The sequence below is a fragment of the Aspergillus puulaauensis genome, chromosome 2 (assembly GCF_016861865.1).
Source record: "Aspergillus puulaauensis MK2 DNA, chromosome 2, nearly complete sequence".
NCBI lineage: Eukaryota > Fungi > Ascomycota > Eurotiomycetes > Eurotiales > Aspergillaceae > Aspergillus > Aspergillus puulaauensis.
Window position 1 is genome coordinate 3,460,237 of NC_054858.1, and position 13,661 is coordinate 3,473,897.

At 51.4% G+C, this 13,661-nt stretch overlaps 5 protein-coding genes across 5 annotated transcripts; 3 read left to right on the forward strand and 2 right to left on the reverse strand.

Moving 5' to 3' along the window:
• Positions 1-715: 715 nt before the first annotated feature.
• APUU_21422S (acyltransferase family protein) lies at positions 716-2,365 on the forward strand (the record flags this gene model as incomplete). The annotated part of the gene is made up of 1 exon (XM_041700172.1): positions 716-2,365. One exon carries the CDS (start codon positions 716-718, stop codon positions 2,363-2,365), a length of 1,650 nt encoding a protein of 549 aa, XP_041553184.1.
• Positions 2,366-2,929: 564 nt separating this feature from the next.
• Positions 2,930-4,951, reverse strand: APUU_21423A (WD repeat protein; the record flags this gene model as incomplete). Its single annotated transcript, XM_041700173.1, has 4 exons — positions 2,930-3,348; positions 3,399-3,473; positions 3,528-4,131; positions 4,214-4,951. 4 exons carry the CDS (start codon positions 4,949-4,951, stop codon positions 2,930-2,932), a joined length of 1,836 nt encoding a protein of 611 aa, XP_041553185.1.
• Positions 4,952-5,652: 701 nt separating this feature from the next.
• APUU_21424S (putative pantetheine-phosphate adenylyltransferase) lies at positions 5,653-6,873 on the forward strand (the record flags this gene model as incomplete). The annotated part of the gene is made up of 1 exon (XM_041700175.1): positions 5,653-6,873. The coding sequence occupies one exon, from the start codon at positions 5,653-5,655 to the stop codon at positions 6,871-6,873; it is 1,221 nt and encodes a 406-aa protein (XP_041553186.1).
• Positions 6,874-8,533: 1,660 nt separating this feature from the next.
• On the forward strand, positions 8,534-10,112 carry APUU_21425S (F-box domain protein; the record flags this gene model as incomplete). Its single annotated transcript, XM_041700176.1, has 2 exons — positions 8,534-8,891; positions 8,968-10,112. 2 exons carry the CDS (start codon positions 8,534-8,536, stop codon positions 10,110-10,112), a joined length of 1,503 nt encoding a protein of 500 aa, XP_041553187.1.
• A 586-nt stretch (positions 10,113-10,698) lies between these two features.
• Positions 10,699-13,308, reverse strand: APUU_21426A (putative regulatory protein Ral2; the record flags this gene model as incomplete). Its single annotated transcript, XM_041700177.1, has 1 exon — positions 10,699-13,308. One exon carries the CDS (start codon positions 13,306-13,308, stop codon positions 10,699-10,701), a length of 2,610 nt encoding a protein of 869 aa, XP_041553188.1.
• Positions 13,309-13,661: the final 353 nt, after the last annotated feature.

Genomic DNA, 13,661 nt, shown 5'->3' on the forward strand with positions numbered 1-13,661 from the left:
AAAGCTGTCTTTTTTTTTTGTCTTGGAATGTTGGATGTTGGAAGTTTTCTGCCCGGCGGTGGGCTTAAGATCATGTGATCCAGTCTCGTTATTTCTGCCGTGAAGCACCGCCCACGTGTAGGTCACTGCCGGATTGGGAAGCTGCGATCGAAACCCGTCACTGCCATCCTGGCACTGGGCAGCATCACTTATTGGAAGACCGAACAACGTGCAATGCAATTGGCAGAAAACAGTCCAGGTGTCGACTTCGGTTCTTAATCCCTGGCGCGAAACGGGATTGTCGGTGCAACGGGCGACGAGTCTCTTGGAGTGTCCTCCATTGCCCTCTAAAAGCGCACCGGTAATAATGGTGAAACGTCGCGTCTCTTAAAATCCTCCGGATCGACACTCGCCATTTGGCCTTAACTTCCTCAACCTCCCCTCCGCCCCGTCCCTCGATGTTTTGCTTACTCTGCAGTCTGCATATTTCAGTCTCCTGCACATTACTGCGCTCTGATTTCATGAGCGACTGAAGGCCTCCATAACCTGTTCGGTTTTGCAGCTGTCAGATGCGACCACCGATGACGAATCCCGGACCCATATCCGCTCCCCGTCGCAGATAAAAAAGACTCCACTATCGCAGCAACTCTACATATAAGACCGCGCACTTGGGTATTTCGCACCGTCGCCCTGAACAGAGGCCCTGCATCTACTCAACGCCATCCTCCCCTCCGAAATGGACGTCGAGAAGGAGACGTCATCGTCTCCTGCGATCCACAATGTCCCTTTAAATGACGTCGAATCCGGCCTCAATCGTGAACCCCAGAATCGAGCTGTCGCGTGGCCGAGTCTTAGAAGCTTTTCCGCCTCGGATATTCTGTCTGACCCATCAAAGCTATCTCCACTGGTAGAACACTTCCGCGAAAATTGGCAGGATTATTTGGAAGACTGGTTCACTAAGTTGGGCATACTTATCACGCCAAGCTACCTACAACACTTGGTCGGTGGTCAGCCGCCCCCGCAGACAAAACTTCATGCAATCGCTGCACTGGATGGTTTGCGAGGATGGGCCTGTTTGCTTGTCTTCAATTTCCACTTCCTATTCACCTATACTTGGAAGGTTGCGGTTGGGTGGGGTTTCAACAATGAAAACTTCTACTATTACCAGTTACCTATCATCCACGTCTTAGTCTCGGGCCATATTATGGTCGCCATATTCTTCGTTATATCAGGCTACGTTCTTTCCTATAAGCCGCTAAAGTTGATCCGCAGCGGGGCTTGGGAAGACACATTTGTTACCATGACGTCCTCGACATTTCGACGAGGCCTTCGCCTTTATATCCCATCCATCATCGGCATCTTGCTAGTACTGATTGCCGTACGCTTGGGTGCATATAACTACTCCCAAAAAATTCTTTTTGAGGGTCACACTATCAGAGGCACGAACGAACAGCATCCGCCGATTATGGTCAGATCTCTTAGCAAGCAGTTGTGGGACTGGTATGCTACGATTGCACGCCTAATGGACCCATTCGACTGGGCCCTCTATTATAATAACTACAACCCCCACCTCTGGACAATCCCCGTCGAATTTCGCAGTTCTATTGTCCTCTTCCTCACTATCCTCGCAACATCGCGCGTCAAAACGGCGGTGCGTATCTCCCTAGTGGCTACCTTGGTATGGTTTTGCATGCGCTATGGCCGGTGGGATATGGTACTTTTCCTGTGTGGTATGCTCATGGCCGAATCGGACCTAATCCAAGGTCTTTGGGAAGCTTCCCCAGCCTCTTCTGAAGGTAACAAAGAGAAGCGGACGTGGAACTCCCTTGCTAACGGCACATCGCCACGCTCTAATGGCCGTTTTGGCCTGTTAAGCTCTAAACGCTGGATAGCTCTCCTCCTCCTAGGATTATATCTAGGATCTACGCCAAATACCGGCTACAAGTTCACTCCTTTCTTCATGTGGACATGGCATATTACTCCGAAAACATACCCAGAGCCGCATCGCTTTCCGCAAACAATAGGTGCACTCATGATCGTCTACAGTATCAACCATTCAAAGGACATTCAAAAGCTTTTTACAAACCGTCTATCCCAATATCTCGGCAAGATCTCCTTTGCCTTTTATATCGTCCACGGGCCCATCCTCCACTCATTAGGATACTCACTCATGCCCAGCATCTGGCGTATCACAGGCAAGGAAACAGACTTTCAGTATTGCCTCGGCTTCTTCGTTGGTTGGGTTGTCTGTCTTCCCATTTCGCTTTGGGCAGGTGACCTTTTCTGGCGGATGGTTGACGTCCCAAGTGTGCATCTATCGCGGTGGATTGAGAGTAAGGTACTTGCTCAGACGACTGGACGAGAAAAGCAGCAAAGATCCGCTTAACATGTCGTTTTACTTATGCGTGTCCTTTCTTGTGTATGTGTATGTTTGATATATCTTGCATTAGCGGGCGTATTGAATATTTTTGTTCTTGTTGGCCATGTTTACCCGTGCTCGCTGTGGAGAGTTCAGTTCATTGTTTTCTTGTCCTCCGTCACGCAGCATTTGTAAACCCAAAGGAAATTGTTAGCTGTTAGGTCGAACGTCTTATACACCTTCAAATACAGGAAGTGTCTGTTAATGACAGGCAACGTGCAATGATTCAATCATTCATTCGTATACTCATACCAGACCGTACCTATGCCAGGTGACAACCTAACACGCTCTAAGGACATATATGATTCAAGCTTGGTAAGACCAGATCTTTCTGCGTCATCTCGTAAAGAGCCAATAACAGAGGAAGAGAAGGAAAAATGGAAGCGAAATATCAAAAAACGCAAATCAGATGAGTAAGATGCAAGACATTTGAGACGGTATAAATAAGAAAAGAGAGAAAGAAAAGTAAATGATACGGCGTCTAATGGATATCAATAACTTTTTTTTTTTTCCCTTTTTGGCTTTCTTGTTTCATAGCGCAACCCCCCAAACCCCTCGTCCTCCGCAAACGCCTAACCAGTCACGAGGGTGACCGGAGTTTGTGGTTCCGGCTTGCGGTGACCAGCTGATGTTGGAAATCTCGTAGTCGCATTGCCATGCAGCCGCGGGGCCGCGTTCGGTGGTTGTAGAGGGTGCACCGGGGTGTTGTACCCCTGGTGGCACAGGGGTAGAGTTGTTCTGATTAATAAGATCCCAGAGAAGGACAAGACAATCGTCCGCACCAGATGCGAGAACGCCGCGCCGATTGGGGGACCACTCGACGGAATTGAGAGCAGCAGAGTGACCCTTAAGTTCGAGAAGTGCTTGGCCCGGTTGGCGAACATCCAATACCCGGACTATGTTGGAGTCTTGGGAGAACGTTGCAAGAAGATGGGCATCGTGTGGCGATGCTACATTTGTCAGTACGATGTTTCGACGCACGTAACCGATAGCGGCTTACCCGATATGCGCAACAAGGGCGGAGGCCAACTGCTGGCCGGTGCGGAAGGGCTTCCATTTCCAGGGCTCATCACCACTAAACAACATATTGTCAGTTCTGAACCACCAATAAGACACTAAAGAGACTCACTTTTCTCATTCTTATCCGTCGGCTCGTATATAATCGTGCTGTGTTCCAAGCTCCGGAGATCAAACATGCGCACACTTCCGTCAGCGCCACAGCTGACAAAAACATCCACACTATTGGCACAAAAGCGCACGTCATATACTTCCTTGTCGTGCGCAATAAGCTGTGTCTTTGCCGTCAAAGTCGGGATATCCCAAATTGTGCATGTTGTATCAATGCTAGAGGTGATGATCAAACTAGGAGATATCGTATTCCAATCTAGAGACGTAATAGGCGCGGTATGCTCGGGAGACTTCGAGTTTGAAAGCAACGCCAGCGGTGAAAGTTTAGCCGTAGGCGCATCTCTTTGGCCTGGCTGACGGGTTATGGAGTTGGAGCTGTGTTGGGACTGCGAGTTCGGCAGTGACCATAGCCGGAGATGATCTCCAGAGGTGGCCAAAAGGTCAGTAGACTGCTTTTGGGATGATGGAGGTTCCCAAAGAATGCGAGTGACAGGATATGAGTGGGTAGCTTCAGCGGTTTTCACGTATTCCAGCTTAAAATCACCGGGGGCTGCATCAGGGGTATCAGTGTCAGGATATGCCAAGTGGGTGTCAAGAATTTGTATCTAATGCAACAAGGTTAGACTTAGGATCCTATCGAGGGGTATTTTTCTTTTTTTTTTTTTTCGCCCGCGTCAATTAACTTACATAGTTATGATGGTCTTCCAAATAGCTTCCTAGAGCGATTTTTCCGCCGAAGGAGCCAGGATTCCCCGAGACCGGCCACTTACACCAGTCAACGGCATAGATCGGCCATGGGGTAATATAGTTGCTGTTCGTAGGCACTTGGTTATCAGCGCTATTGAGAGGTGCTGCACCTGCATTCGTGATATGGTCGCTGAGAAGGTCTCCTGGGGATCGGATATCGGCCAAGCCTAGAGGAGAATATTTAGCGCCCTGAGGGGTTGGCGGCTGGAACCCAGTGTTTGGAGAGGATCCGGGAGGCCTGTATCCTGCTGGGCTTGACCTGGAATGTCCATGAGAATTGGCGGCGTTAGAGCGCGGAGTAGACGATTGAGGATGCGGCTGGGATTGCTGTTGTTGCACTTGGGTAGATAACTGGGGCAATGTAGGAAGTACGGACGGAGCTGTATTTATGGACACCGCTGGGGGTCGATTGGAAGGATTTCCCGGTTGGAGGGCACCAGGCAGCGCTCCCCCGGTTCCACCGCTATTGCCGCTTCCATATTGGTTAGGCTGGGAGCCCGAGGGATGGATATTGATAGATGGAAGGTTCGTGTCGGGGGTCGTTGGGTATTCATGGGACATTGATTGTCGCGGAATTGCGCCAGATGACGAGTTTCCCGATGGAATGTGAAGCTCTTCGGGTTGACGGCTATAGATAGTCGACCGTCTGGAGTCGAAGGGCTGCGCGTGGTTTGACATATCGACGGCGGTGGTGGAAAGGAGGATACTGTGGGAAGGTGGACGCAGGACCACTGCAGAGCAGCGGACACTCTACAGCACAACCCTGTTTGTGTGGTTTATCGGTTCTAATGGTAACTCCGATTAGAGTCGTGCGGATTGGAAGGTGGTCTTCTTCCTAGTATGGGCAGCAAGCGGCAAGGTCGTAAAGAGCCCCGACGACACTAAGAGGATGTGGGGTCTGGGTCACGCCAAAACGAAGGACTTAGTGGGATCAATGAAGCACGCCCCAGCAGGACGGGATGCGACAGGGCTGAAATGGCAACCAACAGCACAGGGAAGGAGGGGATGGAGGAAGGAGGTAGGTAGAGCTCGAGGTCATCTTGGGCCGTTCAGTTGATCTCCGCCAACCAAAGCTGGAGTCGAGTCGCTGCCCGTGATGCTGACTCATCCAGATAGTATCACGAAACGGTAACTTTGGTATTTTACATCAACCGCGGTCGTTCCTCGGCTGCTTGATGCGCCCTCGTTGCTTCATTTTTGTTCTATTTTCCCGGCCATTTCTGTTCTTTGCGCCTTATTTATTCCATCCGAAAACTACTCGTTCGATATTTTGAGAACTACGTGTTTGCCGCTCCCAGTCCATGCGCGATATTCCCTGAAATTCCCGTACCGTTTGTCTCCGTGGCGGGCTTCCCCTCCTTATCTTGAGCTTCCCCGCGATGGCTTCAGATCCCATCTCCCCGCCATCGGCATTGCTTCTACTACCGCCTCCTCCGTCCATCTCTTTCGATCAATTCACGGCCGTCTACGAGCCCATATTGTCTAAAGTATTTTCCAATCTCCTCAATGCACTCAATGGTTTAAATCGCACCGCTTCTCTGGAAATCGCCCTTGCATTGCCTGGCCTCCAATCGCCGTCATGCCAACCACCAACGAGAGCATTTTCGAGCCTTCAGCGCATAGTGGAGCATGCCTACAGGCTTATTGGGATGGTATGCATAGAACGCAATATCGAAATGGAGGCCCCCGGTGGCATCGACTCGCGCGTGATTTTGCTTGATTTCGACTCTGTTCGAAACGCATCGACTCTATCCACAAACCTGCAATGCAACGGTCCAATAGTCGACGTGAAGACATTGGCCACATCGGGGCGCCTATGGGAAAATATCTTCTATCCCAATACTCCGGTAGGTCAGGATCTGGCAACCGCATTCAGTAGTTTCTACACTCCAGCCAAGACTCCTAATGGTGGAACGCTGCAATCGATCGCAGGAACACCTCAATGGACACCCAGTGAATCATTGGTAGTACCCGAAGAGACAATCGAGGGTGCATTGCACCACTCAGTCATATTAGGAGGCACCTTTGATCACTTCCATATCGGACACAAACTCCTCCTCACGGCAACTGCGCTGGTCTTACAACCTGCAGGTACGGAACGCCCCGGGCAGGAAAGGGTAATAACGGTCGGGGTGACCGGGGATGAGATGCTGAAGAACAAAAAGTATGCTCAATTCCTAGAGAATTGGGATGAGCGGTGTCGGAGTACGGGGGCCTTCTTGACCTCGATCATGGACTTTGGTCCTCCCGAAACGAACCCACCACACATCGAACAAATCTATAAACCGGGTCCGAATGGAAGAGCCATGATAACGAGGATTCGACCCGGGATAACTTTGAAGATGGCGCAAATACTGGACCCATATGGACCGACCATTACAGAAGAGGATCTAACTGCCTTGGTTGTCTCCAAAGAGACACGCTCAGGCGGCGCGGCCGTCAATGAGGAGCGAGCCAAACGCGGGTGGAAGCAGCTAGAGGTGTTCGAAGTTGATGTGATTCATTCCGGGGAGATTCCGGCAGAAGGCGTTGAGGATTTTGCATCCAAGATAAGCAGCACGGACATCAGACGAAGGCGAATGGAGCTAGCGATGATATAATATGCGCCAACAGTGTACGAGTGATAGTGTATGTATATAGGAGTCTCGGTCCCTACTGAGCGTGATAGCCCTTCTGAAACATCAACATCAGCGCAGAGGGGAATAATTAATATGGTAGATATCTGAAGACCGAGTGCATGTGTATGCCTCATTTTAATTTCCAGGGATCATTCTCCTTGGAAGCGCCGTTCCCGGTCTCGGAGGCCGCATAAAGTGGGATGCAGAGAGTGAGTTGTTCGGCCACGTTGGGGGGGACTGGATAAACGAGCACTTTGACCCTCTGATCCTAAATTACCTAAAGAAGACTGACGATCTCATCGAGGTGTCAGCGGGCGAGAACCATTGGAGAGCAGGCCGTTTGGGTGTTATCTCGGCCGGTGTTTGGGAAAGCGCCTGCTGGGTGGTGGTCAGTGGCCAGTGGTGAGACTTCCCATTCACAGACTCACGCGTTCCTCCGTCCACTCCATCTCTCCATCTCGAAGACCACCCTCCCAGGCCTCAACCCTGATTGGAACCGTCAGGGAGAATTTTCGATCCGATCCTGCACAAGCTGGCTGTTGTCATTCCCGTGTCTGTTCCACAGCAGGCCCCTAGATGCCAGGGGTTGGCGATGGACTGCCCGTCAAGGCCCGTCCAGTGCCAGGACTAACCAAGGGCTGGGAGCTCCAAGACGAGTTGATTCGCTTCGCGCGGCGGGGTTTCATGCAGTAGTCGAGCTCACTGCTGCAGGCCTTCCACCGTCATGTCGCATTGTCTCGCATCGTCTCTTCGAATCCTTTCCTGCCAACCACTGCTCCCAAGCGCTGGCTGACGCTCTTCCTTTCCCCGCCCGTCGCTCCTCCGTCAACCATCAACACCTCCACCACACTCCACCACCACCCAGCGCAAGTTAGCTCTCGCCCTCTCTGCCAATCCTTCTGCTCTCCTTCCACCTTTTCCTGCAGGTTCGCGCTGGGTATCCGCATGCTGTTTCGATCATGTGACTTAGGTGTGCCAGCGTTCGTCCAATGTTCGTCCTTCGGTTGGCCCAGACGAGTCGCCCTGGGCGTCACTAGATTTTAGATAATGCCGATGACCCTCGACAACCTAGTCGGCGGGACTGGCGATGTGGGACTTTTGGACATTTCGTCAGACATGCCTATGTGCTGCAAGCGCTGTGTCTGTGGCCCGCCACCTATTATTTGGTTCTGCTGCAGTTTATACCAACTAGAAGCTCTGTGGCCGTTGAAACCACAATAAAGGAGAGGCAGACAGCCACGCCGGAAGTAAGAGAGCGACAGACAAGATGCATCGTCTCTTGAAGATATAATTCAAAAGACGCGTCCTTTTTCTTTTGCCCCTTTCCCTGATCTCTTGCTCTGTCGCCTGCTCTATCTTGTTTGCTTTTTGTCGTCTACTTCTTCTCGGGACTTTGCTGTTTTTTTCCCTACGAGTAATGCTCTGCAGTCTTCCGTCGCCGCACCTCTTTGCTTATTTCTTCTTCAAATCACTTCTATTTCTGCCCCAGCCTGCCCTCCTGGTTTTTTTCTCCAACATTGTGAAACTTGAGAGAGCCGGCCGGACTCTTCCCCTTCAGCTCCCCATCTAGTCGCCTTGGTTTCCATGCGATTGCGAGGAGTACGAGTGGCCGGACACGCGGCTGCCACGCTGTGCGAAAACCATGACGGAGAACCCGCGACGCATCGAGGACTTAGCAGACGAGCTGATCAGTGATATCCTCTCCTTTCTTCCTGGTGCAGAAGATCTATCCAGCACGTCTTCGCCCGTTAACTTACACGACATTCCACCAGCACTTAATGGGCGAGGTGCTCACATTTACGGCGAGGGATCTGAACTGGGTCGATTCCGACTGGTCTGCAAACGCTTTCTTCGCATAAGTACTCCGAGCAAGTTTGACCGCTTCAATCTTCGATTCTCGCGAGGAGGGTTCCGGAGATTGGAGGAGCTCCTAGACATGCAGCTGGCCTGCCATGTTCGGTCTTTTACGTACATGGTGCGACCTTTCTACCAAGGAAGCGGTAACCGTCTCTTGAATATGCAGCCCTCGCTATTACTGGGCTCAGAGACCTGAAGAATTCTAACACCATAATCTAGGATGGTCACAATTCCTCGCCGAAATTGATCCAAACGAGCTCCCGTCCGTCGACGCCCATAGAGCACGACTTCAAGAACAAATAAATATCATTGGTGGCAACCTCGACCGTGAGCTGCTGCAAAGAGCGATAGTTGCGTTCTCGTCCCTTCAGAAGGTTAAGCTTCTTCGACTGCAGGACGAAGCAGACGAACGTTTACTGGACCATATGCGTGAGCATGAACGCCGGGTGGACGAAACTCTAGCTCTGGACTGGGAACCAGCTTGCAGCAGAGCCGTCACCAACCTAGGTCTGTCCTTACTCGCGTCCAATTGCACCTCTGTTCGTTTCGTTGGGCCTCAAATCGACCCCAATGCGACGGCCAAACTACTGCAGACTCCATCAGCCACGCTCTCCAATCTTGGGGCGCGATTGACCTGCCTAGACGTCACTTTTTATGCCAAGGCAGACATAACAAGCCACATGGACGTCCTATCTCAGGCCTTCCATGACTTCTTCCACGCTGCAAAGAACCTGGAGACCATACATTTTGGTTTCGCAACCGCCGTTCCTTTGGATTTATCCCTAGACCGGGTCTTTCACAATATCCAGTGGAAAAGACTACGCACCCTTAGTATCCAGGGCTGGCGGCTAACGTCCCACGAAATTATCACGCTCGTTCGCCGTCACCGCCGGCAACTCCGCGATATTCGCCTCGTCGGTGTCTTCCTCCGCGGTGGGGGTCACTGGCTTGATGTTCTCTCCGTGCTACACGATGAAATGGATGAGATAGAGCGCATCAATTTACGTGAAATCAATTACGCCAGTCATGCTGATGCCACCTACGGTCTTAACGGCCATGGCAATGGGTCAGCTGGGTATCAGGACCCGCTTTCCATCCTTTTTAACCATAATATCATGGCACATACACTCTCGGGCCCTTCTCCCTCGTTCTACCACCAACCGGTTCTCAACACAGACCACCTGAATTCTGCCTCCCGAGGCTATACACGCCACTCGTTCCACGCCTCAATCCTAGAAGGGCTAAGGAATCGGTCTGTAGATGAGCTTGGTGATAATGGGGTATACGTAACACATGAACAGAGACAACTCTGGGAGGCCTGGGTTTTGTCTAGCACACGCAAGGTTTCTCGGAGGAAGAACTAATTAAAATATCGGGAGGTTTCAATGATGGTGTGGAATGTTTAGCGTGCTGTTCTGTCCTATCTCGCTTTGTATCTTAATAAGTCGTGACTCGTGGCCCTATGGTGCGCTAAGCAGAGGGGGTTTGTCAGATGAATCAATGAATCCTATGATCTTTATGTGAGTTTATGATATTATAGTATGTGATAGATGCATATAACGCGGTTGCTTTATTCTGGGTCGGACCTATACAAGATAGAATGCACCGATGTACAACTACGTGAATACCGAGGGAAAAAAAAGGAGAAAAGAAAAAGAAAAACAGTGGAGAATATGGAAATAGAAATAAGTAGTTTTTTCTAAGAAAATGTGTTTGTTTGCTGAGAGTATTCAATGCAAGTGAAGCATAAGTCTTTTCCATATCCGGGTTCCAACGAAGTACTAGCCAGTCAGTAACTAATAGGTATCAGGCAACTATAGCTGAAAGACGGGAATAACAAAGGAAAATAGAAGGGAACATATGTTGATATGCTCAGGTGTAACGACAAAAAAGCGAAATGGATATATAGCAAAGGAATAATCCCACAACCATGGGTTAGATTGTGCATAGTCATATACCGCCAACAGGGGGGCCCTGATCTAAAGGAATCGCAGCGGCAGAAGCCTGACCAGAGCTCGGGGGCTTCGTACTCCGTTCCCTCATTCGGCGACCTTCCATAAGTCCGCGTAGACCACGCTTTTGGAGCCCAATGACGCTACTGAGGTCTCCTGTCCAGACTTCGATGTCGGCGTGTGTACCACGACGGCGACGAGGTGCGCGGGATGGGTCAGCCGATAGGCCCTCGGAGTCAGAGTGGTCGTAACTAGTGGCTGAGGCGGAAGAGGTGCTTGCGTTACTAACGGAGTCGTCACGATCACGTCTCTGGCGACGGCTGAAGACGTTGGTGTTGATGCGGAGAGGAACGCCGCGGGAGCCCCCAGCACTGCTGCTTGCAACAGATTGGCTGGAGGTGCCGTGTTCGGTGTCGGAGGAGTCGGAGTTCAAACGACTATCATTAAGTGACATGGAAGCAGCCGCGTTGGCGAGTTCGCTAGCGGCGTGAGCGCCGTTAAGGGCCTCCAGAGTGCCACCGGGTCCGCTGATGAATCCGGTGCCCCTACCACCCCCAGCAGCCATGGCTGCCGCGTTGAAAACAGCAGCGGCGTTTCGGCCATCTAGGACCTGGTGCAGTCGTTCCACTGCGGCTTCTAGGAGGCCATCTACCTGGTATGGTCGGGCGATCTGAAGCAAAGAGCAGAGGATCTGAGGAGTGCAGAGTGGAGATCCGACCGGCGGGAGGGACGAGGTATAGAGATAGAAAACAAGAACTTGAATGGTAAGGACGGTGTGTGGTAAGTATAATACGCGAGGTCGCGAGGTGGGGGGTAAGGTGTGGGCGGAGGGTAATTCGAGGTTGGCTAAGAGGGACTTTGAAGGGTTGTTGCCGTTGCTGGCGAGGGTTGTGGCGTTGGAGTAAGTGCTACCGTGGTCTAATGATGGTGTGATTGTTATACTCGAGTTGCGACTGGGGTACGGCTGCAACGAAGGCCGCAGAGTCGCTGAATCTGATGTTGAGCTATCAGACGACTCGCGGAGGAGTTGGATGAAGTACGGGCCCCATCTTCGACTAAGGATCCGTGAATTCACGGAAATCCGCTCCCCCCCTGCCGCTTGCAACTCCATATCGGCCATTTCAAAAACTGTCTGTGCAAGACGCCCTAGCTCAGAAGATGCAGCGGAGAAAGGTCGACCACCGGATGTAACTTGGGATAACTTGTGATGGAGAGATGCAGGGACAGCAGGTGCACTGTGCGAGCTGTATGCAGACGTCGGGGAGGTTCTACAAGGATTGTTATAGAGTCCGAATGCCTCGAGCTCAACCATACATAGATGAGTGAAGTTGAGACGACGGTGGTTGTAGTCCTCGACGAGATTACGCTTGCGATTCCCAAGAATGACAAATGTATTCCGCCTCGCCCACAGTACACCGCGGTTCCAGCTGCCATGCCCAAACACTGACCCACCAGCGTCGATACGGCCCCAGGTGAGACTCTTCAAGTCTAACGCCCAGAGCGCGTATTCTTGCTTCGAAGAGGTAAGGTAGGTACCGCTCACCACAAAGTGCCCGTTAATGACTGCCCCGTTGGGGAATCGCAGACCCGGTGGGGATGCCTGGCTCGGCATAGGCTTCTCAACAAGACGACCATCCGGCAGTCGTATTTGAAGCTCGAGTTTGACGTCCAGGAAGTTGTAGTTAGAGTAAATCAACATTGGGCAACCTGTAGCACTCGAATCTTCTGTAGGCTCAGGTGCATCTCTCTCGGCAGACGTGCTCCCAATGTCAGACAGCTTTATACCAGTCAATGGTGCAGCTACGCTCCTATAAGCGCCACAGCTTCTTCCCAAAGGACTTGTGTTTGTCCACTTCAAACTTCGGAGGTTGAATACGCTGATCTGCTCAATATAGTGGTTGGTGCTATCTTGGCCACCTACTACCACCATTTCGGCTCCACCAAAGCCATCAATATCCACACCGATCGAGCCCTGGTGAGGGTTGGAAGAAGCTGGATTGTGATGAATTGCCGAGAGCGGAGCACTCGCAGAGGTGAAATAAGCGCTAGAAGGAATGATAGTTGCGCAGTGCGCGTATCGCCCTTGAGGAGAGTCAAGGGTATTCACGCGAGTCCAGGACCGAGTTGGGACATCAAAGATGTGAATATCAGACATCACGACTACCTCCGGCTGAGAGTCATGTCCACCATTGTTTGCCGAGTCTGGAATAGGCGACATTCCACCATAGCACACTAGCTTATTGTCACCGAGAGCGCAAACACTGTGGAAATATCGGGGGCGGGGAATATCGCCAGAGGCTTCGATTCTCGACCAGTGACGCCGAATCAAGTCCAGCTCGTATATGTCCGACGTCAGATGGGGGCGAGATTTTGATAGGATACGGCCACCGAAGATATAGATCTTGTCGCCCAGGACGGTTGTAGTTGCTCCAACAAGAGGAGGGGGTTCGCGGCCGGAGGTGCGGCGGACATTGCACACAAGACCCGACAGATTGACAGGGTTGGAAGACGAATTTGGAGCCGGAGTCCCTGGAGACACTCCAGAGTGAGGATGTTCATCTCTGAAGGAGTCCAAATGGCCGAGGCTCGACTGGCTTCTCGACATCATCGTGGAAGCGGATGACCCTCCAAGCCGCAGCCGATCTTAAGGCAGGTCCCTCTTCCGAATGCCTGTATATTATTCACGCCACGCGAAAATTCCGTAAAACAAGTTGTTTTGTTGCAATATTTTTTGTTCGGCGAGCGAAGATCTGTGTCGGTTTCCAAGGCAGAATAGAATTCTTCCACGCGATCGTCTTCCCCGGGCTGACGTTCAACAGCTTATCTCCGTGCGCGGCGCTAGAAAAATCTCGAAGCGACAGGGGAGCATGAGCGTCGTAAGCAGGGACGAACAAGGCTACAACAGAATCACAACCGAAGGCGATCAGGGAATCCAGGAAATCACGCGATATCTCACACAAG